Below are 27301 nucleotides of genomic sequence, written 5' to 3'. Positions count from 1 at the left end.
TGAATTTAAGATTATTATTATACTGATTTAAAAGCCTGTGCCTTCTCAGAGTTCTTATTGGTAAATAACGGAATTACTACTTGAAGAATGTCGTAACAGATTCCTTTTCCTGTCCAAATGTGACAGGTTTATTGTTCTATTTTTAGTGACGATGATGCTGCAGTACTCGAAAAGAGGTGCCACGTTAGAGGTTCGTGATCGGGTCGCTAATATTCAGAGCCGTATATACGATTGGGTGCTCTGATATCTATGGAAAGTACAACATCCAGAAACATTGGCACAAGGAAAGTGGCAAAAAATGTTGTGTTTTCGGTAGAGTCCCACTTCATTCTATCTTACAGTGATGCATGCAGCTGTGTTACACACTAATGAGATGACTGAAATCTGTATAGTTGAGAAGCAGAGCGGACGTGATTGAGGTACCATTGGGTATAACATATGATCTCGTCTCCTAAGTGTAGAGGTCAACTTCAGCAACTTGTGCACCAAGGAGGGGTTGAGTGCTCCACGCAGTATCCCTCTTTCAGACAAGAAGTATCTGAAGACCTCCTTCCAAGACCGTCTGGCACCCAATTTTTCCTGGCCCGCAAGTTTAACTGGTATTCCTTCCAGCCGACATGACTGTTCTACTTGGGTCGTAAGGAATTTGTTCATCCCGAGCCACCACAAACCACTAACGACGCTTTGCGTACTCGCATGCTAACAGTGATGAGGGCGATTGAAATTCACACCAAGAATGTATCCAGGAGCTCACATATACCAGGTCACGACGTTTAGTAGATTTGTTTGCAGCTTTTAGATGCTTCGAAAGCGACTGAATTCACGAAGTCACTGATCACTTAAATTTAGATAACCTTAACCACTTGTATGTTTAATGCACTTTATCATTTAATTAACCCGTAACCATCGTAATGTAGTAAGTTTCACACCTGTTACTGTATTACATATAACGATTTATAATGTGCTTTCCGTCCCTTGTTGTGGATTGTCCACAGAGAAAGAACTTGGGTGCGAGACAGCAGGCTAGCTACACGTCTACCCGCAGGGACTGGCTCTTTCTTCGCGTCCAAGAGGGCCAATTCCACACACTTTTTAATATTATCACCCTTGATTCTCATCCTGTAAGACTAAAAGTGCCGTATACAAGGCGCGTGTCGGTTCATAGGAGCCTATGTGGATTACTTCCTTCTTGCCCGGCGCCGTTCTCATTTTAAACCGTCGAATCATGTCTATATTGTTTATTGTGACTGGTTTCCTTACGGTATTCATTATCTTGCTGGAAAATCAAGCTCTCAGAGAAACTATGGCACTACCAGTTCTCGAGATCTCTATGCTACATTGTAACGGAATTCGGTGACGTACGATAGTCTATAGACAATAGCAACGATCTTTTTGCAAAAAATGAACAGTTTTTTCACAGGCTTCGTGACTCAGTGGGTACATGTCAAAAGACAATTTCAAATGTTTGGTATTTAATCTCGCGATCTCCAGATCTTCTCAGTTAGCTCTACTTGTTAAAGATCCCAGATTCAAGAACAATATCAGAAACTGGTTGTAACAGGATTTTGTGAGCGATTCTGACGTGAGAATTATTCGTATACATCAACCTGCGATCTGCCTTCTCCACGGCTAGATAACGTGGTCATCCACCTCAAATTGCTCCGGACAAATACTCCTCGATACCTAAAGTGGCTGATTTCAGTGAATGACTGCCAATCGTTTAGTTTCTTTACTTATTCGGTAGTAGTCTTTCCTTGTTTTGAGCCACGTTACATGACACTGATGTATGTTGAAGGTCAACTGCTGGTCTTTGCACTAGGTGCTGATCAGTTTCAAGTACACATATATTTCGTAACAATTCAGTTACGGCATGACTTCCTCTTGTACGACTGCACCGTCTGTAAAAATCATTAGAGAGTTAATTGTCTGAAAGACATTTACATAAGTGTTACAATAATTCCATAATTTAAGGAGTGATAGTATGGACCAACAAAAAGACCAAAAATTCGAAGTAAATATGAACTTTAAACATCGTCGCTACAGTGAAACATCCTTTAGCAATGGGTCACAAAAGTAGGTAGCATCTAGTAGCAATCAAATTACCTTAGAAGCTCTGCTGTTTCACAGTAGCGGAATCTGTTCCCATTTATTTGCTGCCTGGATAGCCGTGCGTGTTAAAGCACCTGTCAAAGCGGAACGAATCCTCCTGGCGGATTATTATAGACGACAGTCAGTGCACCAGCCAGCATGAATGTGGTTTCAAGGTGGTTTCCCAAATCCTAGCAGAGAGTATCGGGCTCGTACCACAGTCTTGCCTCAGTTACACGATGAATAACACCGCACGCAGGCAATTGGGGTACAGATATTCCGGAGGTGGGAGGTAACATGGTGGCGACAGGAACTACATACGGACACCCCTTAAATTAGCCTTGTCAAATTCGTTGATAACCATGTCGACCCTGCACCGAGGAAAGTCAAAGACACGATAAAAAGAACAAGAACAAGATTATGTAGGTCGCTCGTAGAAACAGTGAACTAGCAGTAGAAGAGAGATGTTTCACAGTAGCGAAGATGAACAAGTGTTCATAGGTCTTAAGGTACACATTTTTAGGCCATATCTACTGAAAATTGTTTTCTCCTTTCGGTCCATATTACCATGTCAAAAAATATGGAATACTTTTTAACACCCTGTATAGAGTGTGTAACAGAAAATAAGAGAAAACTTCCAGAAGAAGGAGGCGTCATATGGACATAGAACAGAAAAGATTTCATTGCCTTTCAGGACTCATTTTTCGCAACTTTTCGCCGTTCGTTAATTATGGGAAACTCAAGGGAACAGAACATACCACCATATTACATGACAATGTTTCTTATATGCAGTGTTCAAATTTGACTATGTCTGTTCGAGATGTAATTCTCAGTTTCAGCGCAGTGTGTTATGTCCCACTTCACAGAAGCTAATACTGACATTGAACTCACGTCAGAGTTTGGGTTGACATGGGAATCGCTTAATTTGCTTACTTACACATAAAATCAACTATTTCAGTGAGCCAGATTTGGCGAGCACTTAACTGCTTACTAGTGTTCGTCACTTCATTTCCGATACAGTGTACTGGAAGTGAATACAAATGAGGTTTTGGTAGGAGTGTCCATTTGAGGTATGGATTTTATTGTGTTAATGGGCATGCAGCTCACCGTTTTGTGTCGCGAGAGTTTTCCGGAAGGTGCCCGATAGTAGAACGTTTAAAGCAAACGACTCAGGGCGCATGCGACGTTTCAACTTGCTACACTCTCCTGGAGGAAGCCTGTAAGGACGACTACGTCGCAATTGCAAGAGGCAGTCCTTCAAGCAATGACGACGACCCTATAATGTCAGCTAAGGCAGGTAGTTATGACACGTAATGTTAAACACTAATTATCTAGCGAGTGTTACACAATTCAGTCCTACGTCAGTACCATTTACAGCGTCTTCATGCACTATCAGCAGCTAGCTTTCCTACGCCGGCACACTTCTGCAAATGGTCGATTCTGCACACTGTGTTTTCACTATGAGGAGTCTTTCAACATAATCAGGCTGTAGATTTTCAAAATCAGCCTTGTCGTGAATTCTTACGCAACTGTTAAAGCACCTTATCAACAAAGATATTTTGGTAATGTCCGGGTCGATATTGTTAGTGACTATTAGGTCTTCTTGTACTTTACTTGCGCACAGTGAACGGAATTACAATGTATTAATAAAGAATACACTATCTGATCCGCTATAAAATGTACCTTTATCAGTGCTACGAAACGTGTACTTCAAGCTGGATGGAACTTTTCGCCATAACAGTGATAATACCGGCTGGCTTCCAAACAAGAAATTCTGTGACAGCTGGATAGGAAGATGTGAACCATATTCCTGTCCGTCGCGTTCTGCGGTCGCAGACCCAATAGTCTTTTATTTGCGAGGGCATCCGAAAGGTCTTGCATATTGAATGCAGAGAGTCTTCGTCATGTATCGTGGAATATTAGAAAACCTCATATAATTCAGTGATGCATTGGAACCATTGGTGCCAATACCCGGGGACAAACTGGTGTCGCCCCCCCCCCCCCCCCTCATCACAGCTCTTAGCGGATGGAAAAAATATGGTGTAGTCAGGAATTTTTCTTTCAAGAAAATGATTTAAAATTCGGTTTTACGCATTTTTTTAAAGAGGATCGGAACCAGAACGTTTTTATGGCTACTTGCAAGCCCCCATTTGTCGTCCAAAATATTAAAACTACTCCATACCCCGAGGTTTCGCCCCTTACCCCCACCCCCTACACCCCCTTCCCGCTCCTACAAATAATGATAAGGACGCCCTTGATTAGAACGTCCGGAATTCAGTTGGCGGTGAGCTGACGTCCCTGTTAACACTGACAAATGCATTTTGGGTATTTCATGTAAGGAAAAGTTTGATATTGTACACTGATACGACCTGTTCCTGCGTTTTTCCCATGAATACAAAAATTTATAAACATTGTTTCTAACATGGAAATGAACTGTTCCAGGGCCCATCAACGTATAACATATTTTCCTCTTTTGTGCGTGTGTCCTGAGAATTTGGCCATATTACGTTACACCCGGTGTGTCTTGAACAACGAAACTGAACTGAAGACTTTCCTGAAGCCGAAAAACGGAGTATCTACCTTTTCCCTCCTATCTAATAGCCTTCTGATCTCGTAAACTAAGAGACTGAGTTATACACGATCGTGACCATACAGAGTACTCCTTGGTCGATGCATCCACGAGGACGCGAAAACCGTGACAGTGGGCAGACGATGCAATGTAGAAAGTCAATAAGAGGAGCATAAGCTGAATTTGCAATCTCTACTCCCTTCAGCTAACTCTTCATATCGCCGTTCATTTACTCCAGTACGAACCTGTAACGGTATATTTCTCTTCAGTCGAGGAGGAAGAAAAAGCGTAATTTTATAGTTTCTGTACAGAAGACTACGGGTACTGTAAGTGGAGTTAAGTTTTTTGAACTAGCCCTTTATTTGCCTATGGTGATATACAGGGTGGTCCATTCATCGTGACCCGGCCAAATATCTCACTAAATAAGCGTAAAACGAATAAAAGTACAAAGAACGAAACTTGTCTAGCTTGAAGGGGGAAACCAGATGGCGCTATGGTTGGCCCGCTAGATGGCGCTGCCATAGGTCAAACGGATATAAACTGCGTTTTTTTTATTGTAACCCCCATTTTTTATTACATATTCGTGTAGTACGAAAAGAAATATGAATGTTTTAGTTGGACCACTTTTTTCGCTTTGTGATAGATGGCACTGTAATAGTCATAAACATATGGCTCACAATTTTAGACGAACAGTTGGTAACAGGTAGGTTTTTTAAATTAAAATACAGAACGTAGGTACGTTTGAACATTTTATTTCGGTTGTTCCAATGTGATACATGTACCTTTGTGAACTTATCATTTCTGAGAAAGTCAATAAGAGGAGCATGAGCTGAATTTGCAATCTCTACTCCCTTCAGCTAACTCTTCATATCGCCGTTCATTTACTCCAGTACGAACCTGTAACGGTATATTTCTCTTCAGTCGAGGAGGAAGAAAAAGCGTAATTTTATAGTTTCTGTACAGAAGACTACGGGTACTGTAAGTGGAGTTAAGTTTTTTGAACTAGCCCTTTATTTGCCTATGGTGATATACAGGGTGGTCCATTCATCGTGACCCGGCCAAATATCTCACTAAATAAGCGTAAAACGAATAAAAGTACAAAGAACGAAACTTGTCTAGCTTGAAGGGGGAAACCAGATGGCGCTATGGTTGGCCCGCTAGATGGCGCTGCCATAGGTCAAACGGATATAAACTGCGTTTTTTTTATTGTAACCCCCATTTTTTATTACATATTCGTGTAGTACGAAAAGAAATATGAATGTTTTAGTTGGACCACTTTTTTCGCTTTGTGATAGATGGCACTGTAATAGTCATAAACATATGGCTCACAATTTTAGACGAACAGTTGGTAACAGGTAGGTTTTTTAAATTAAAATACAGAACGTAGGTACGTTTGAACATTTTATTTCGGTTGTTCCAATGTGATACATGTACCTTTGTGAACTTATCATTTCTGTTACAGCGTGATTACTTGTAAATACCACATTAATGCAATAAATGCTCAAAATGATGTCCGTCAACCTCAATGCACTTGGCAGTACGTGTAACGACATTCCTCTCAACAGCGAGTAGTTCGCCTTCGGTAATGTTCGCACATGCATTGACAATGCGCTGACGCATGTTGTCAGGCGTTGCCGGTGGATCACGATAGCAAATATCCCTCAACTTTCCCCCACAGAAAGAAATCCGGGGACGTCAGATCCGGTGAACATGCGGGCTATGGTATGGTGCTTCGACGACCAATCTACCTGTCATGAAATATGCTATTCAATAACATCGCCATTCTGTCATGCAGTGAAACATCTGGTAGTAACAGCGGTAGAACATTACGTAGGAAATCGGCATACATTGCACCATTTAAAATGCCATCGATAAAATGGGGGCCAATTATCCTTCCTCCCATAATGCCGCACGATACATTAACCCGCCAAGATCGCTGATGTTCCACTTGTCGCAGCCATCGTGGATTTTCCGTTGCCCAATAGTGCATATTATGCCGGTTTACTTTACCGCTGTTGGTGAATGACGCTTCGTCGCTAAATAGAACGCTTGCAAAAAATCTGTCATCGTCCCGTAATTTCTCTTGTGCTCAGTGGCAGAACTGTACACGTCGTTCAAAGTCGTCGCCATGCAATTCCTGGTGCATGGAAATATGGTACGGGTGCAATCGTTGTTGATGTAGGATTCTCAACACCGACGTTTTCGAGATTCCAGATTCCCGCGCAATTTATCTGCTACTGATGTGCGGATTAGCCGCGACAGCAGCTAAAACACCTACTTGGGCATCATCATTTGTTGCAGGTCGTGGTTGACGTTTCACATGTGGCTGAACACTTCCTGTTTCCTTAAATAACGTAACTATCCGGCGAACGGTCCGGAGACTTGAATGATGTCGTCCAGGATACCGAGCAGCATACATAGCACAAGCCCGTTGGACATTTTGATCACAATAGCCATACATCAACACAATATCGACCTTTTCCGAAATTGGTAAATGGTCTATATTAAGACGGGTAATGTATCACGAAGCAAATACAGTCCGCATTGGCGCAATGTTACGTGATACCACGTTTGTGACTATTACAGATCCATCTATCGCAATGCGAAAATCATGGTCCAACTAAAACATTCATCTCTCTTTACGTAACACACGAATATGTAATAAAAATGGGGGTTCCTTTTTAAAAAAAACGGAGTTGACATCCGTTTGACCTATGGCAGCGCCTTCTAGCGGGCCAACCATAGCGCCATCTAGTGTCCCCCATCAAGCTAGACGAGTTTCTTTGTTTGTAATTTTTTCGTTTGATGCTTATTTCGTGAGATATTTGGCCGGGTCACGATCAATGGACCACCCTGTAGGAAACCGCCTATAAACCACATTTACGTTGGTAGACACAGAAGAAACAAGATTGTTATTCCAGAGCTCTGGTTCATTGCTGTTTTTCTCATAATGCTATCCACGACCTAGTGCTCAACCGGTTAAGGTACCAGAGAAGAATGTAATATCCCGTCTTTAATGACCTTTTATATCAAACGGAATTTTAAAACGGTGCTTCCTTTTCCTTCACGTTATATACTTTCTGTCACCTGAAGACTAAATAATCAGATAATTACGAGCCTTTGAAAGCCAGTAATCGGAAATAAAATGCAATAAATTTAAGCAACAATGGAAGGCTGGAAGTTGGAACGAATAGATTGAAGGGCTATACAAGGGAAATGAATCTGAAGTCGCTAGTACAGAAATGTAACAGGAAGTAAATGAAGATGAGATAGGAGATACGACACTGTGTGAACAATTTTACAGAACACTGGAAGATCTAAGTTTCTTTGAAAGCAAGAACTAAAGTATTCCATACGGTGTCCAAGGTGTATGGGAGTGGTGAAATACCCTCAGGCTTCAAGAAGAATGTGATAATTCGAATTGTAAAGAAGGCAAGTGCTGACAGCTGTATTACATAACTATCAGTTTAATAAGATGGCTATAAAAATGCAACCGCGAATAATATGCAGAAGATTGACGAAGTGCGTAAGTTACTCTCAGGGAAGTTCAGTTCGGGTCCCAAAGAAATGCAGGAAAACTTGTTGCTGTTGTTTTTGTTGTTGTATTCAGTCCGACAACTGGTTTGAAGCAGCTCTCCTAGCCGCACTATCCTGTGCAAGCCTCTTCATCTCAAAACTACTGCAAGCTACATCCACTTGAACCTGTTTACTGTATTCGTCTCCTGATCTCCCTCTACAATTTTAACCCCTCCCCCCCAAACTTCCTTCCAATGCTAAATTAATGATTCCTGATATCTCAGAACGTGTTCTATCAACCGATCGCTTTTTTCAGTCAAGTTGCGCCACAAATTTCTTGTTTCACCAGTTGTGTTTAGAACTTCATCATTAATTACGTGATCTACTAATCCAGTCTTCAACATTATTCTGTAGCACTACATATCAAAAGTTTCTATCTTCTTCTTGCCCGAACTGATTATTGTCCACGTCTCAGTTCCATACAAAGCTATATTCAGGAAAGCCTTCCTAACAGTTAAATTTATAAATTTATATTTGAAGTTGACGAATTTCTCTTCTTCAGAAACACTTTCCTCCAGTCTATATTTTATTTCCTCTCTACTTCGGCCATTATCAATTATTATACTGCCATAAATAGCAAAACTCATCTACTACTTTTAATGTCTAATTTCCTAATCTAGTTCCCTCAGCATAGTCTGATTTAATTCGAGTTCATTCCATTGCTGTTATTTTGCTTTTATCGATCTTCATCTTACATCTTCCTTTCGCGACCCTGTTTATTCTGTTCAATTGCTCATTCAAGTCCTTCGCTTCGAAGACATTTTATAGAAAGGCAGACTTACTTTTATAGCATTTGTAGATTTAGAAAAAAATTTGTCGCCATATTTTGATTTGATTTTTTTAAGCTGAAGGTAGCAGAAATAAAATACAGTACAGAGAGTGAAAAGTTATCTACAACTTGTACAGAAACGCGGCTGCAGTTATAACAGTCGAGTGAAGTGAAAGAAAAGTAACTGAGAAGAAAGTGAGATAGGTTTGTAAACTCTCCCCGACGTTATTCATAGGGTAGACTAACGTGAAGAGCTGCATCAAATCAGTCTTCGGACAGAAGGCCACCACAAAAACGAGATGGAACTGATGTGTGTCGCATCCATGTGTTAAAACCGATGAATGCGAAATGATGACTTTCGAACGTACCAGCTGCGTGATTAAAACTTAGACATATTCTGAGGAACTGGACTCAGTGTCCGTTTACCTGCTGCTGGAAGCCTGCTGAAGAGCAGAGACGTGCTGCGCCGCCTGCCTGTGTCTGGGAGAGACGCTCACAGCCAAGAGACTGACGTCAAAGTGCCGGACGAACTAAGTGTCGCGCCGTTTTACTCGGAGATAATTGTCGGAAATTCCTCCTCTCGTATGCCGCTGCACTAAGGATTCTTCCGCCAGCCAAAGCGGCGGAGGTCCAAGTAGGAGGGACCTGACCGTTCCCCCAACAGGTTGGGGAATTTTCTCTCGCCCCGAGGCGCTTCCAGCCGACCCTCACTGCCGAAAATAATTAGTACACATTTTTAGATCTTTCATATTCACTCAAGATTTATTGTTGCAGCAGTGCATAAGGAGTGCATGAAATGATTGCATTTACAGATCAGTAGCACAAGTGGTTCTGAGCTACCAAGTATCGACCCACGGTGAAACACCCATATTACTATGTGGTGTAGTCTCCACAGGCGGCAATGCAGGCACAGAGTGTTGCATCCAGCGGATCTTTCAGATGGCGAATACTGTTCTAGGATACGTTATGCCACGATTGTTCGTCCTGACCACGTAATTCTGTAAGACTTGTTGGTTGACGAATCGCACAAGTGAACTCTCGTCCCATCATATCCCACCCGTGCCAAATTGGAGACAAGTCCAGAGATCGTGCTGGCCAGGGAAGTTGCTGCACATCTTTCAGAGCACGCTGAGTTTCAGGGGCAATATGTGAACGAGAATTATCCTGTTGAAACCACATATCACCTTCCTGCTGCAAGAATGGCAAAAGAGTGGATCTAACAGCGTTCTGCACGTACCGAACGCTGGTTAGCTTCCCTTCTAGAAACCCCAAAGGTGAACGAGAGTTCTAGGTTATTGCACCCCAGACCATAATACTGCTAGGTTATTGCACCCCAGACCATAATACTGCATTCTAAGAGACAGTGCTCCTCAGGTCTATGTCATATGTGCAAGCGACCATCACTTGCGTGCAGGCAGAATCTGCTTTCATCGCAAGACCATTGCGCGCCGTTTCATCTTGTAAGTGATCCTCTGAAGGCAGCAGCAGAGCCATGCACGTCGATGCTGTGACGTGAGTGTAAGATAGGCTATAGGAGCGTGCCCGTAGTCCCACTGCTAATAACTGTGCTGCGTGCATGTGCAGAACCCCGTCTACTGGTGTGAGAGTGTTTGTGTGATTACTGATAGCAGCATCGTTGCACAACTGACGCCGCACGTACAATATGTGTGGCAGTTCGAAAGGACCATCCTGCCACTCGGAAGGCCATAATTTGATCCCTTTGAAACTCGCTCAGTTGGCTATAGGAAGCACGAGTGCGTTTCCATGGCATGGTTGCCTGCTTGCTTCACACGTCTGCACTACACTGACCCATCTGGCTCTGAGTATTCCCTGTTAAAAGCCATCTCGCTGTGAGCATTCCCTGTTAAAAGTTAGACACAAACGGCGCTCTGGTAGCTATGCCATTACGCTATCTGTTGGCGGACGACCTTGTATTACTATCAGTACGTTTACTACACCTAGCTTAGGTTAGGTTAGGTTGACGTCATCCTTCCAGGTGTACCAGTTTTTTTTTTCCGGCAGTGTAGTTGTGCATCGAATAGAGTATGAGGGCGTACTGAAAAGTAATGCCCCTGAACTTTTTTATGTGAAAATTCTTAAAGCTTTTTAAATAAAACAAACTATATTAACATTTTGCATCTTTATTCTTCATGTCTACTTTTCAGACTCCTGCCGATAGAGGGCTTCGACCGTAGCGTGCAATATGGGGGTGTTTAACGTAACTATGTCGGTGCGTGAGAAACAGCATACTGTAATCGAGTTTCGAATTCGAACAGAACAACAGTCGTGTGTTGCACACTTTTGTAATAACGTTAGTTGGGTTCTGTGTAAAAACGTAAGCTTACGCGCATTGGCGCAGGTTCGACATGGCTATTGACGGATTTGGCATGGTTAATTTAACGGCCGACCGTATGCCCTTCATTTTGTCACACTGTTAACCCATGGGATGGAATATGTATAGCCCAAATGTATGCGTATAGTGTTATTCATGTGAAAGTGGAGGAAAATTTTCGTAAGTGTTAGCGAACGTGTAAATGTACCAGCCAAGTATTCAGGTAGTGGGATGTGGGAAACCGCCTAAAAACCACTTCCAGGATGGCTGGAATACCGACCCTCTCCCTTAATTCGTCAGGAGCATTCTTTCCGGTGGTGGCACATCTTTCTGACCCGACATGGCGCTTCAACACTCCACGGATATCCGGCCGGGTGTGTCACCTTGTAAAATACAAAATTTGATGAAATGACGCGAAAGTACACGAAGAAGGATTTTAATGAGAGTGATGTTCTACAACATCACTTGTAGTAGAGTACTTCTAACTGGTGTTACACATATTCTAACATTTGAAATTTCTCACTTCTCAGCTTTTTTTCTTTCAACATCCAGAGACTTCTCGTAGCTTTGTTTACTAGTTATTCTTCTTCTTGGAAAGTAATTTATAGAAGTCTACTGACACACACAGTGGTTACGGTTACTACAAGCCACACCACAGGTTGTGAAACGGGGCCAAATTTCTAGTAGTTTACTGTCGAGTTGAGATTTTCACAAATTTTTTATTCGTATCTTACAGAAACTAGCAGTACGGCAATAAACACCCTTTTAAACACGCCGCTAACGGCAATCAAGTAATTTATAGCAATACAACAATTTAAAAAAATTAAAAAAACACAGAAGCTAGCAGTACAGCAATAAACAACCTTTTAAAACACGCCGCTAAGGGCAATCAAGTAATTTAATGCAATACAACAATATAAAAAAATTTAAAGAACATTAGTAAACATGCTACTAAAGTAAATACAGAATTTTGCTAATAAAGTACGGTGAGGTAGTGAAGCTACCAACACCGCCATTTAAAAAATTAAACAGGTCTCAGCAAACACACGGTTAATGGCAATAAAAGGAATTTACAAACTTGGAGGAATTTAAAAAAAAATTTAAGCAAAAGTGTCCTGGAATATCATTAGAACATAACAGGTATGACGGACCCGTGTAAGGCGGCCACAAATCACTCACTCACAGAATACTAACCAATTTAAATACGCCCGTAAACACAATTGCCACTCTCAGGCTGGTCACTGCACCGACTTTTAGCCAGCGAAAACTTGTTATAAGATGGCTTAACTTGCTGCAGAATTAGAGCTAACCTCGTGCAAGGAAACATTACACCACACAGTCCTGAATGAGTGACCACACCCAAAAACTACACCTCCCATCGGACAGTAACGAGAGGAGGTGGAAAGATCACTGTCTTCAATTACACCAGTGCCAGGGACAGGAAACCCGGTCGCCGGAGGGCACAAGGCAGAAGAGACGCGGCTTACACAAAATTATTACTTAATGATTAAACCTTCCACGAACTTAACTTGCAATTATGCTCGAACAGGCAGTACACGACCTCCGATGGCAAGGATCCACACATCCGACCGCGCACGCGTCGCCAGCGTACCCAAGACGCCACGGTCATGCGACAGCACGCTCTGTCACCGGAGTTCACGTCTTCTCTGCAACGTTGACGGGTAGTGACCGCTCCTTCATGTTAGGTGTCTCATTTTAAACTCCAGTGTTGAAACGGAGGATTTAAAGAAGCTTGTTAACGTCCCACCAAGGCGAAATGAACAGCAACTACTCGTGGGGTGATTCTGTATACAACCAACACGCGGGGAGCTCTTCCGTCAACTCGACCCGCTCGTTATACACAACCGACATACATCACGTGGCGACTCGGTACAACCGACCACGACTGCATCGCGCTGGAAAGCCACACTCCCTGCAGTGTCCACCACACTCCCTGCACGCAACCCTCTACTTCCGCGCCACCACACGAGGTTACAACTGGTCAAAGATCTCACTTCCTCCATAGCAGTCTCCCAGAAGCAAAAACGCAGATATCGATAGCAGAGGGAAAAGACAACCAAGCAGCCACTTAATGACAGACAAAATATCAAACAAACATGTCAGGGGAAGAAAAGAAAAACCAATGCAATCCAAACACAAGGTGTAGCACGAGTCGATACACGGCTCATCTACTCTTCATATAATTCTTGTACTCTTCCCGTCAGTTACCCCTTGTTCGTCTGCAGAGAAATAGGAGTCGAAGAGATACAAGCCATCACTCTATTCTTATTGTCTGACACTCGCTAGACCAACTCCTAATGATAATAGAAATTTCCGAAAGTTGTCCCAACATCCCTGTGACACATTTTTTGTTGTTTAAAATTATTCGGAAATTTCTAGATTTAATGTTTGTTTAACTTACGGCATTGACGTAATGCTTGCTTCTCCTTACTGGTTTAAAAACTTTCATGACGTTTATCCACTGTGTTATATGCAATCAGCGAACATTAGTGTCTGTTCATTATCTTTCTCTGTACGAGTTTTCTCCCTGTCACAGTTAGACGGAGAACACCTTCGACAGCTTTAAATAACTGTTGTAATCTTCGAGGGGTACAACATTCGCATGTGATAAGAGGAAAATTATATCCCCTATGAGATCTCTCTTTTAAATCATAAGACAAGTCATAACATGTCGAAAAAACAGTACTTTGCATGTTGTCACGTCATTGTAGAGAAGTTGGTGTACACTACCAGGCTTTTGTTAACGGCTTCCTCGAAGCACAGGGATAATTTCCAGTTACTTATAAACGTAAAGAAGTTCTTGGAATCTGTCTTTACGTAACGACGACGTTAACATCGTTTTACATAATTACGTGAAAGTGAGGAAGAGAGAAAGATTAGGCTTTAACGTTTCGTCGTCCACGAGGGTAGGAGAGACGGATCACAAGATCGGATCGTAGAAAAGGAAATCTGCCAATCTGCCGTAGCCTTCACAATGCAACTAGTATAACTGTCTTAGCGAAACTACGGAAGACCTAAGTCTTGACTTCCGGAAGAGGGCAACCTTAATGACCCTGTCGTCCACGGGACATTAAATGTTAACCTTACTCATTTCCAGACGTCGTTTGAAGCTGGATGCGACTCCAGTGTTTTAATCTTCACACCGTCTCGCTCGATGTGGAGGCGAGTCGTACGCGGCTCTGTGGTCAGTATATGGTCACTTGATAGAAGCGTGGTCCACATTGAAACTGTAGTAAACGAAGGCGGTGATGATACCTCCCGTCCTTTCCCCTTTGTCCAGCAGAGCTAAGGATGCGTGTGGATTAGAAATTGCCATGTTAACTGATTCTTCCGTCGGTTTTTGGTAGTATAACGTCATGATAAATAAAATCCACCATAATGCTTATGTTCCGCAAGATTATAATAGCATATAATCCTTTAGAACATGCAATGTAGTGGTTAAAAATTAAACTCCGAGCACAATAAAAGAAAAGAAAATTTAAGCCTGCGACTGATTCCACGCGCCTAACTTTTCCTGTGTCAAACGTTCGCCTGTAATACTTTTAGGAATAGTGCTCTCGGAATTGGCAGTCGATTTACTACTAAAAATTTTTGTAAACTGCCGTCCGCGAACCATAACCCAGCTAGCAGTTGTTTTCACTAATAATTTATCCATTGTATTGGGATCATGTTGATATTTATGAAAGGCTATGATGGCAGAGGAAAGCATCACTTTTAATTTTTAATTTCTGGCTCTTATAGAACAGAGTCTTTCGGCAATTTTCTAAACATTGGCAAGAGTGAAGAGTCGTGAGATACAACAGGAATTCCAGTTATACCGTTAGTGACCAAAGAATCAGAACACAAAGTCGGATTGGGAACGGAAATCAGCCATTGCAAAGGAACTCGCCTTAACTGATTCAGAGATAATATGGAAAAACTAAATGTAGATAGCCGGACGGGGATTTGAACTGCAGTCCTACGGAATACTAATCATTACACAACGTCGCTCGGTGCTAACTACAAGTTACCGTCTCCGGCTTGGAGAAGAATGGTGTTAGTACGTCTCCACGTTACGCACTTGCCTGTGACGAAACAACAGCTAGATTCATCTGCAAGATTTATTTTTGTGTAGCACATGGAGACGAAACAACCAATATCGAGTAGTGGCTGTCTACGTGCCTAAGTGAGAGTGAAAAGCCATATTCTTGCAGAAATCACTTTCCGTTCCTTGTAGCACATATTCTTCGCCATTTTAGTTATTTCTCCCTACTGACTGTTTAAAAATTTTGCCATAGAACAGCAAAACCATTTGGACACAAGCGGAGGTGTTTCAGCACACCGCTCGTCGACTCAGCGAGGCAGGCAGATGGTTTCGGTCAATTGGCAGCCCGCAGGCCGAAGTGGCTACACGCTGCTTACCGAGAGCGGCGGGTACGTGACGGAACGCACCAAAGCCTGTGGCCTGCGACAGCCCGGCAGGTTTCCACGCGAGACGACCGCCACCAACGCGTGAGCGGTCTAACATTGTTTAATCGTTACACGGCGCCCAGGTAAGTGGGATATCTCACAGGCACCTTGTACCTTCAGCTATACAATGTACCACAAGCGCTCCCGAATAGTATTAGAATCTCAGTGCTATTTCAGACCACCTGGTGCAGCCGGGATTAGGCTAATTCCCGAAGACTTTCGACATCGTGCTTAGGTCATGCCACGACTCATAACCGCCCTCATTATAAGAGTTTGGAGGTGTGGAGGCTAGACACTTCTATATGCACGTCGCTAATTCAGCTGCTTATGAATGTATTCGCTTGTTGAACGGTGCTGAACTAATAAACTTTAAGAGAAAAAAAATCGTCATACCACAAAGGAATTATCCGAATGGTACGGAACTCGGCAAATGTGATGTACACGTACAGACAAACAGATGATCACAGTGTCAGAAAAATTCAATGATTTATTCGATAGAGCTTCACACAGTGGAGCTAATCAGTAACGCGTTGTTCCACCTCTAACTTTTACGCAAGCACTCAATTCGGCTTGGCGTTGAATGGTAGAGTTGTTGGATGTACTTCTAAGGGACATCGTGACAAATTCTGTCCAACTGGAGCGTCACGCTGTCAAAATTCTGACATAGTTGGAAGGCCCTGCTCATAATGCTCAAACATTGTATCTGGTGAGAGATCCGGCGGCCTTCCGGCCAAGGTAGGATTTAGCAAGCAGGAACACATGTAGTAGAAACTCTCACCGTGTATGGCCGGGAATTATCTTCTGAAATGTAAGCTCAGGATTGCTTCCCGTGAAGGGCAACGAAACGGGGCGTAGAATATCGTCGGCGTATCGTCGTACTGTAACGGCGCCACCGATGACAATCTAAAAGGTCCCGCTATGAAAAGAAAGTATGGGGGAAAGAAATACAGTAGAAGAAGAATGGGTAGCTTTGAGGGATGAAGTAGTGAAGGCAGCAGAGGATGAAGAAGGTAAAAAGACAAGCGCTAGTACAACTCCTTGGGTAACAGAAGAAATATTGAATTTAATTGATGAAAGGAGAAAATATAAAAATGCAGTAAATGAAGCAGGCAAAAAGGAATACAAACGTCTCAAAAATGAGACTGACAGGAAGTGCAAAATGGCTAAGCAGGGATGCCTTGAAGACAAATGTAAGGATGTAGAAGCTTATCTCACTAGGGGTAAGATAGATACTGCCTACAGGAAAATTAAAGAAACCTTTGGAGAAAAGAAAACCACTTGTATGAATATCAAGAGCTCAGAAGGAAACCCAGTTCTAAGCAAAGAAGGGAAAGCAGAAAGGTGGAAGGAGTATATAGACGGTCTATACAAGGGCGATGTACTTGAGGACAATATTATGAAAATGGATGAGGATGTAGATGAAGATGAAATGGCAGATATGATACTGCGAGAAGACTTTGACAGAGCACTGAAAGACCTAAGTCGAAACAAGGCCCCGGGAGTAGACAACATTCCGTTAGAACTACTGACGGCCTTGGAAGAGCCAGTCCTGAGAAAACTCTACCATCTGGTGAGCAAGATGTATGAGACAGGCGAAATACCCTCAGACTTCAAGCAGAAGATAATAATTCGAATCCTAAAGAAAGCAGGTGTTGACAGATGTGAAAATTACCGAACAATCAGTTTAATAAGCCACAGCTGCAAAATACTAAAGCGAATTCTTTACAGACGAATGGAAAAACTAGTACAAGCAAACCTCGGGGAAGATCAGTTTGGATTCCGTAGAAATGTTGGAACACGTGAGGCAATACTGACGCAACGACTCATCTTAGAAGCTAGATTAAGGAAAGGCAAACCTACGTTTCTAGCATTTGTAGACTTAGAGAAAGCGTTTGACAATGTTGACTGGAATACTCTCTTTCAAATTCTAAAGGTGGCAGGGGTAAAATACAGGGAGCGAAAGGCTACTTACAATTTGTACAGAAACCAGATAGTAGTTATAAGAGTCGAGGGACATGAAAGAGAAGCAGTGGTTGGGAAGGGAGTGAGACAGGGTTGTAGTCTTTCCCCGATGTTATTCAATCTTTATATTGAGCAAGCAGTGAAGGAAACAAAAGAAAAATTTGGAGTAGGTATTAAAATCCATGGAGAAGTAATAAAAACTTTGATGTTTGCCGATGACATTGTAATTCTGTCAGAGACAGCAAAGGACTTGGAAGAGCAGTTGAACGGAGTGGATAGTGTCTTTAAAGGAGGATATAAGATGTACATCAACAAAAGCAAAACGAGGATAATGGAATGTAGTCCTATTAAGTCGGGTGATGCTGATAAAATTAGATTAGGAAATGAGACACTTAAAGTAGTAAAGGAGTTTTGCTATTTTGGGGAGCAAAATAACTGATGATGGTCGAAGTAGAGAAGATATAAAATGTAGACTGGCAATGGCAAGGAAAGCGTTTCGGAAGAAGAGAAATTTGTTAACATCGAGTATAGATTTAAGAGTCAGGAAGTCATTTCTGAAATTATTTGTATGGAGTGTAGCCATGTATGGAGGTGAAACATGAACGAAAAAATAGTTTAGACAAAAAGAGAATAGAAGCTTTCGAAATGTGATGCTACAGAAGAATGCTGAAGATTAGATGGGTAGATCACATAACTAATGAGGAGGTATTGAATAGGATTAGGGAGAAGAGAAGTTTGTGGCCAACTTGACTAGAAGAAGGGATCGGTTGGTAGGACATGTTCTGAGGCATCAAGGGATCACCAATTTAGTATTGGAGGGCAGCGTGGTGGGTAAAAGTCGTAGAGGGAGACCAAGAGATGAATACACTAAGCAGATTCAAAAGGATGTAGGTTGCAGTAGGTACTGGGAGATGAAGAAACTTGCACAAGATAGAGTAGCATGGAGAGCTGCATCAAACCAGTCTCAGGACTGAAGACCACAACAACAACATGAAAAGAAATGCCACCTCCGACTGTCACTGCCATTTGTCGGGTCGTATGACAGGCGACACTCAGCGCTGTTCGGGGTGTCCCAGACACGTCTTCGGCCTGGAATCTCATTGACAAGAACAGTCCTCAGTGCTCAGTCCCGCTTCGAAATGAGTCTGATGACCAGCGAAGACTCGTCTGGAGACGTCCCAGACGGCGGTACGTCGACGATATTCTACGCCCCGTTTTGTTGCCCTTCGGGAGAAGCCATCCTGGGCTTACATTTCAACAAGATAATTCTCGCCTGCTCACGATGTGAGTTTCTACTGCTCGTCTTCGTGCTTGCCAAACTCCACCTTGGCCTGCAAGGTCACCGGATCTCTCCAAAATTGAGAACGTTTGGAACATTATAGGCAGGTCGCCCGAACCAGCTCGAGATTATGACGAACTAATGCGTCAGTTGGACAGAATTTGGCACGATATTCCTCAGAAGGGTATCCAACAACTGTCAGTCAATCCCAAGCCGAATAACTACGTGCATAAGGAGAAGAGATGGACCAACGTGTTATGGACTTGTTCAGTGTGAGAAGCTATTTCTCTCGAATCTATCACCTAATTTTTCTGAAACTGTAATCATCTGTTTGTCTGTACATTTGCATCACATCTACCGATTTTCGTCCCATTCGGATAATTTTTTCGTGGAATGTCGTTTTCATTTTTTCTTCTTTTTTCTTAGAATGTATATCCATCATCTGGTTTGAAAGGCCTGCCGATTATCGCAGGAACTTTCTACGTATTCCATCCCCATAGAACCAACAGCATCACCCAGGACACCGAGAGCTATCGACGTCATTTACACGTGTTATTCTGCGTATCCCAGTCAACTATCGTTGAGGTAGGCTCCCCTCTATTTCTGTTTGTATGGTCTTTTTCCCCTGAAGATAATACGTATGCTGCGCTCTGGCTGTTATCAAGTGCATTTAGATATGACTAGATTTTACAAAAGCTCTTATTTAAGTGAACTTTCCCTCTCCCTCCGTATTTTCTGCAGAAACTCTTTGAATATTGCTATATTTACCACCGTGTGTAAGTCTAGTGACCGATGACCTCGGCAGTTTGGTCCCCTAGGGACTTACCACCACCACCACAACAACAACAACCAAGCATACACGTACTCTAAACGCAGCACCACAGAAAGCGGCTAGTAGAGAATCGGATTTTCAGGCGACATTATTAGGTGAAGGATAGCGCCATCAGGTGTCAAGGAAGAAACATTGAGACACAGAGAGTTCCTCCTTACTGGCTGATGGTGACAATAATGAAAAGCAGGGTCTCATCCATTGTTCGCGCATATCATCAGAACATTATTATCAGTTGGTTTCGTGGGACCACTTGTACTGTTACTGCAATTTACTTTCGAAACCAAGTTTACTGAGCATATCGAGGTTCCGTGGTGTCTGGATAACATTGTTACCGGTCCTCTCATGCCGCAGAGGAAGAATGAATTACATGAAGTAGAAACTATTAAAAACCGAAGTTATTTTAGAAATAAAATAAATTCTGTGTCTCAAGAAATGAGACGAGAAGCTCACGAACTTACGATGCTCCAAAAGATAATTCATATTAATTGATGGCTCTCAGCTCCTGATGTGTGTGTGTACAGGCTGCGTCAACGTGGGCGTCTCTCTCGTTTCCTACTACGGTTGTACCTGCAACACAAGAATTTAAATTTCATTCCATTGAAAAATTCAATTAACTATTAGTTCAGACGGACTAAAATTTTCAATTTCTTAATTAACCTCGTAACTAGGAGACGCCATGTCGCGTGACTCAATTTTAAGGTGATAATGAGCGGGTACATCAGACGCTTTAAGTAAATATTACACAGAAACTGAATAATTTAAGTGGCCATTAAAATTGCTACACCAAGAAGAAATGCAGATGATAAACGGGTATTCATTGGACAAATATATTATACTATAACTGGCATGTGATTACATTTTCACGCAATTTGAGCGCGTAGATCAAATGGTTCAAATGGCTCTGAGCACTATGGGACTCAACTGCTGAGGTCATTAGTCCCCTAGAACTTTGAACTAGTTAAACCTAACTAACCTAAGGACATCACAAACATCCATGCCCGAGGCAGGATTCGAACCTGCGACCGTAGCGGTCCTGCGGTTCCAGACTGCAGCGCCTTTAACCGCACGGCCACTTCGGCCAGCGCGTAGATCCTTAGAAATCAGTGCCTATAACAACCACCTCTGGCCGTAATAACGGCCTTGATACGCCTGGACATTGAGTCATACAGAGCTTGGATGGCGTGTACAGGTACAGCTGCCCATGCAGCTTCAACACGATACCACCGTTCATCAAGAGTAGTGAGTGGCGTATTGTGACGAGCCAGTTGCTCGGCCACCATTGACCAGACGTTTTCAGTTGGTGAGAGATCTGGAAAATGTGCTGGCCAGGGCAGCAGTCGAACACTTTCTGTATCCAGAAAGGCCCGTACATGACCTGCAATATGCGGTCGTGCATTATCCTGCTGAAATGTAGGGTTTCGCAGGGATCGAATGAAGGGTAAGGCCACGGGTCGTAACACACCTGAAATGTAACGTCCATTGTTCAAAGTGCCGTCAATGCGAACAAGAGGTGACCGAGACGTGTAACCAATGGCACCCCACACCATGACGCCCGGTGATACGCCAGTTTGGCGATGACGAATACACGCTTCCAATGTGTGTTCACCGCGATGTCGCCAAACACGGATGCGACCATCATGATGCTGTACACAGGACTGGATTCATCCGAAAAAATGACGTTTTACCATTCGTGCACCCAGGTTTGTCGTTGAATACACCATCGCAGGCGTTCCTGTCTGTGATGCAGCGTCAAGGGTAGCCACAGCCATGGTCTCCGCGCTGATAATCCATGCTGCTGCAAATGTCGTCCAACTGTTCGTGTAGATGGTTGTTGTCTTGCAAACGTCCCCATCTGTTGACTCAGGGATAGAGACGTGGCTGCACGATCCGTTACAGCCATGCGGATTAGATGCATGTCATCTCGACTGCAGTGATACGAGGCCGTTGGGACCCAGCACGGCGTTCCGTATTACCCTCCTGAACCCACCGATTCCATATTCTGCTAACAGTCATTGGATTTCGACCAACGCGAGCAGCAATGTCGCGATACGATAACCGCAATCGCTATAGCCTACAATCTGACCTTTATCAAAGTCGGAAGCGTGATGGTTCGCAATTCTCCTCCTTACACGAGGCATCACAACAACGTTTCACCAGGCAACGCCGGTCAACTGCTGTTTGTGTATGAGAAATCGGTTGGAAACTTTCCTCATGTCAGAACGTTGTAGGTGTCGCCACCGGCGCCAACCTTGTATGAATGCTCTGAGAAGCTAATCATTTGCATATCACATCATCTTCTTCCTGTTAGTTAAATTTCGCGTCTGTAGCACGTCATCCTCGTGGTGTAGCAATTTTAATGGTCAGTAGTGTATATATGATCACGGACTCTCAGTATGCTGTAATTCTTGATATAAATTCAAATCTAATTAGGAGACACTATAAAGATTTATCTCTCAGTATTTTACAAAACAGTCAGTTTGGTGGAACATACATTCACATGCTTTGACGAAAAAGAGAGCTTTCTCACCAGTAAAAGGAACAACTTCATCACACTTGTTGCTAAACAATAACCTACTAATAAGTCGAACATCTTACTTGGTGATGGAGGTTTGTACGCCGTTTCTTCCATACAGAGGTCTAATATTTCAAACACTCCGCTATCTCGCTAGAACATCTTCGAAATGAATTTTAAAAGTTGTACTGCGCATGATATGCGACATATTTCCTGTAGAGTTTGTTGCAAATATCTTGTTCAACTCGCGGCGACCAAACAAATCCGTTACGATCGCATTATTCATGTTTGAATTTTTTCATCATCACGGTTTAGTTCAAATGGCTCTGAGCACTATGGGACTTAACATCTATGGTCATCAGTCCCCTAGAACTTAGAACTACTTAAACCTAACTAACCTAAGGACAGCACACAACACCCAGCCATCACGAGGCAGAGAAAATCCCTGACCCCGCCGGGAATCGAACCCGGGAACCCGGGCGCGGGAAGCGAGAACGCTACCGCACGACCACGAGATGCGGGCCACGGTTTAGTAGGTGATGCAAACACACGGGATCGTTGTTAGAAAGTGGTTTACATGCTCACCATCATGGTGATAATTATTTTACAAAAGGAAAGAAAATCCACATCCATAGAATTTTACTTTTGAACCGCTTCCCAAACAGTAAATATCGACAAGCCTTTGCTAGTTTGCGCCCGTCTGAACGATGTTAGCCATTTATCAGAGTTATAATATTAACATTTCTTGTGTACCACTAATGCTATTTTCAAATAATACTGCAGGTATCCGTCAATAGATGGGAATTGCATTGCATTTCCTCTGGTGTAGGCCCTTTCTTTCCGACTCGTGTTTTGCAAAACACCTTGAAACTCACAGTCTCGCTAAACAACATCTTTTGCAAAAAATGTTAAAAGGCTTATTGGGTCTGATTTTGTTTCATCTTTCTAGACAGTGGATCTAATCCTTTGGCGCTGAACTGAAGTAAAAGACGAAAAAAGTAATGTTGTGTTTAGCGTTTACTGTCATGGGCACATTTTGGGAACCATCCTAGAATTTATTCGAAATGCATTTATCTATTTAATCCATAGCAAATCTATATAATTGTGATAGGACGGAAATTTAGTGTACAGCTGCTTGCGAACACGAGTTTGTTTTCTTAATCGCTGTTCGCATTCCCCCTCACTTGAAGAATGGAATGATTTTTCAGTTTGAAATCCGTATTATTGGATGCTTATGCCTGTTTATCAAGTGATGGCCTGTTCTATATAAGATCAACACAGTGTATTATGTTGTAGCTTCGTACAGATATGATGTCCTAGAGATAGTTTAGTATATGTTCCACTAACCACTAAAGATTTTCTGGCAATGTCTTCACGAACTGGTACTGCTATAGTGTTTCACACTAAATCAATGTAAGGTTTAAGAGTGTCAATCACCTTACGAAGAAGCTAAACGAAAAGTCTAGACCCAAAATTAGACCTTGCTCTCGCGTGTGCTGGCTTACTTATTAGGATTATATCAACCACTCTCGTAATTCAGAAGCAATTACGTTTCCGCTTTCATCGACCGCTACGCAAATGTAACAGAAAATAAATGTGAATCGTGTTCTGTATCGTAGTTCGCAGAGTCGCGAGCGTCACACTCCAGTATGCTAGCAAGGTTCTGTATATATATCAGACATTAATTCGCAGCGGTAGTGTCCAGCGCTGAAGCCGATAACGACGACAGACGGCCTTCGCACATCTCCGACTACCGGTGCAGGTCGTACTGTTGACACAGCGTCACGGTAACTGGCTCAAGGTTGCATCGGCAGATGCATTTCGCCACGTTCAGCGACCACAGCATCCTAGTTTCAGTCGGCGGCAAAAGAGCTCTGATGCAACGGATATGTAAGGCTCATGAGCGTGCAGTTCCGGTTTCTACAGCTTTGATAACCACAGTAATCACTTGCTATGCAGCTTATGATACGTAATTGTGTTCAACGTAACATTTGCATTAATGTCATGTACTATGTGGCATGGACTCGACTAATATCTGAAGTACTCGTAGTGCTGCAGGGCTGTTCATAAATCCGTAAGAGTACGAGGGGATGGAGATGTCTTCTGAACAGTACTTTGCAAGGCATCCCAGATACGCTCACTAATGTTCATGTATGGGGAGTTTAGTGGCCAGAGGAAGCGTTTAAACTCAGAAGAGTGTTCCTGGAGCCACTCTGTAGCAGTTCTGGATGTGTGGGGTGTCGCACTGTCCTGCTGAAATTGCCCAAGTCCGTCGGAATGCACAACGGACATGAATGGATACAGGTGATCAGACAGGATACTTACGTACGTGAGACCTGTTAGAGTCGTATCAAGACGTATCGGGGTCCAATATCACTCCAACTGCACACGCCCCACACCATTACAGAGGCTCCACCAGTCTGAACACTCCTCTGCTGACATGCAGGGTCCATGGACTCTTGAGGTTGTCCCCATACCCGTACAAGTCCATCCGCTCGATACAATTTGAAACAAGATTCATCCGACCAGCAACATGTTTCAAAAATGGCTCTGAGCAGTATGGGACTTGACATCTGTGGTCATCAGTCCCCTAGAACTTAAAACTACTTAAACCTAACTAACCTAAGGACATCACACACATCCATGCCCGAGGCAGGATTCGAACCTGCGACCGTAGCAGTCGCGCGGTTCCGGACTGAGCGCCTAGAACCGCCAGACCAGCAACATGTTTCCAGTCATCAATAGTCCAAAGTCGGTGTTAACGCGCCCAGGCGAGGCGTAAAGCTTTGTGTCGTGTAGACATGAAGAGTACACGAGTGGGCCTTAGGCTCCGAAAGGAAATATCGATGATGTTTCGTTGAATGTTTCGCACACTGACACTTGTTGATGGCCCAGCATTGAAATCTGCAACAATTTGCGGAAGGATTACACTTCTGTCACTTTGAACGATTCTTTTCAGTCGTCATCGATCCCGTTCTTGCAGGGTCTTTTTCCGGCTGCAGCGAGGTCGGATGTTTTACTGGATTCCTGATATTCATGGTACACTTGTGAAATGGTCGTACGGGAAAATCCCCACTTCATCGCTGCCTCGGAGGTGCTGTCCCCCACCGCTCTTGCGCCGACTGTAACATCACGTTCAAACTCACTTAAATCTTGATAACCTGCCATTGTAGTAGCAGTAACCGATCTAACAATTGCACCAGGTACTTATTGTCTTGTATAGGCGTTGCCGACTGCAGCGGCGTGTTCTGCCTGCTTACATATCTCTGTAGTTGAATACGATGTATACGCCAGTTTCTTTGGCACTTTCAGTATAGTTCGGTGGATTCCGTTCTGCTAACGTTTATATATAAAGTTGAGTACTGACAATTTATCTTCGCCATACCATCTCCATCCTAAATAAATCAGTTACATGATTTCACATTTGGTCGCATTGCGAGGATATTCAGTTAGCCTTAGAAACATATAGGCGGCACATTATTCTTAATCGACATTAGGAGCTCGCAATGCCAAAGGTAGGGTTGCACACTAGTGTTTCGTTAGATAATCATGTAAGAGGTAACGCGCTTTCTCCTTCGTCCAACATGAGAACCAGCTCATCCAAGGAACTACGAGGAGCAAAGCAGAATTCGAAATTAAAAAGTGGAAGCTCAGTCGACATTTCACCTCTATAACCAAATAGGTAGGTCTTCTTTGCGTTTTGAATGTGAAAATATCTTACAGAAACAAACTTTCAGAAGCTCTGGAAGAGTTAGATAAAATTCTTCTGTCTTATAGCTTCAACTAAGAACTAACATTTCTGACCATTTCTTCCAAAAGTAAACTCAAATTTCGTTATTTTTGCGGAATTAGTTCACATTTTCTAAATAAATATATGTATTCGCATACAGCTATATGCTGGTCACTGTCTATGGGTCAGTCGAGTACTTACTGCCAGGTAATCGAAACCATTTGGATTCGCGCTAAAGCAGACAAAGTATCAGTGGAATGTTGGAACACATTCACTGCGCGACTGTTCTTTTCCCGTCTCTTAGAAACTTGAGTCTTGGTCGTTTTTCTGCCTACGAACAGCGCGCTTAAAAGCTGACGAAATCTTAATGATGCGGTCCCGGCACGCTCTTCTACGGCGTAATTCCAGGCTACGCCTTAATGATCACTTGAGGAGGTTTCGGTGTGGAACAACTCTCGGGGTCCCACACGCCCACGCGCAGACCCCACCATCTCATTACATAACAGCATTCCAAGGCATTTCACAGCCACAGAAAGAGTGGGGGGAATCAAAACAAAACAAATGTAGGTTAAGAATTCGCTCAGGTGCTTACAGGAAGGCGTGTACTGACTAGCAGTCCCCACAATAAAACTTGATAGGAAAACATATTTCTAAAAAATGGTTCAAATGGCTCTCAGCACTATGGGGCTTAACGTCTGAGGTTATCAGTCCCCTAGAACTTAGAACTACTTAAACCTAACTAACCTGAGGACATCACAGACATCCATGCCCGAGGCAGGATTTGAACCTGCGACCGTAGCAGTCGCGCGGTTCCGGACTGAAGCGCCTAGAGCCGTTCGGTCACAGCGGCCGGCCATATTTTAAAGCGGCTGAAGGTAATACCGTATCAACTTCAGTTATCTCCTTACCAAACTAGAAATAAAAGACTGGTTTGTATTATAATCTCCAACCATTAACAAATTTATCGTAGGTGTCAAAGCTGTAAAGCGTCTTCCAGCCAGCATCTCGAGACCCTGCTGCTTGAATCGCCACCGACTCTCCATACCATTTTAGTTGCTTCTGAACAACAGTGTTTTAGTTTCTGTAATCTTAAGATAAGGAACAGCTATAACAGCCTCGTATGATAGTCTCCAAAGGAACACTTCCGTGTGGAAGCTAAACTAGTTTTCAACGAAGCTGTTC

At 43.0% G+C, this 27301-nt stretch overlaps 1 protein-coding gene across 1 annotated transcript in view; it reads right to left on the bottom strand.

Annotated features, from left to right (window-relative positions):
• Positions 1 to 27301, bottom strand: part of LOC124789280 (fatty acyl-CoA reductase wat-like) — a 243661-nt gene that overhangs the window by 111511 nt on the left and 104849 nt on the right. Inside the window, exon 2 of the mRNA XM_047256585.1 lies at positions 20336 to 20444. Coding sequence (XP_047112541.1) covers positions 20336 to 20357 — 22 coding nt within the window. The 5' untranslated portion in view covers positions 20358 to 20444. The remainder of the gene's footprint in view (positions 1 to 20335; positions 20445 to 27301) is intronic.

This window comes from Schistocerca piceifrons, chromosome 3 (genome assembly GCF_021461385.2).
Source record: "Schistocerca piceifrons isolate TAMUIC-IGC-003096 chromosome 3, iqSchPice1.1, whole genome shotgun sequence".
Taxonomy (NCBI): domain Eukaryota; kingdom Metazoa; phylum Arthropoda; class Insecta; order Orthoptera; family Acrididae; genus Schistocerca; species Schistocerca piceifrons.
Note: the sequence above shows the minus strand (reverse complement) of the source record. Positions and strands in the feature narration are given on the sequence as shown.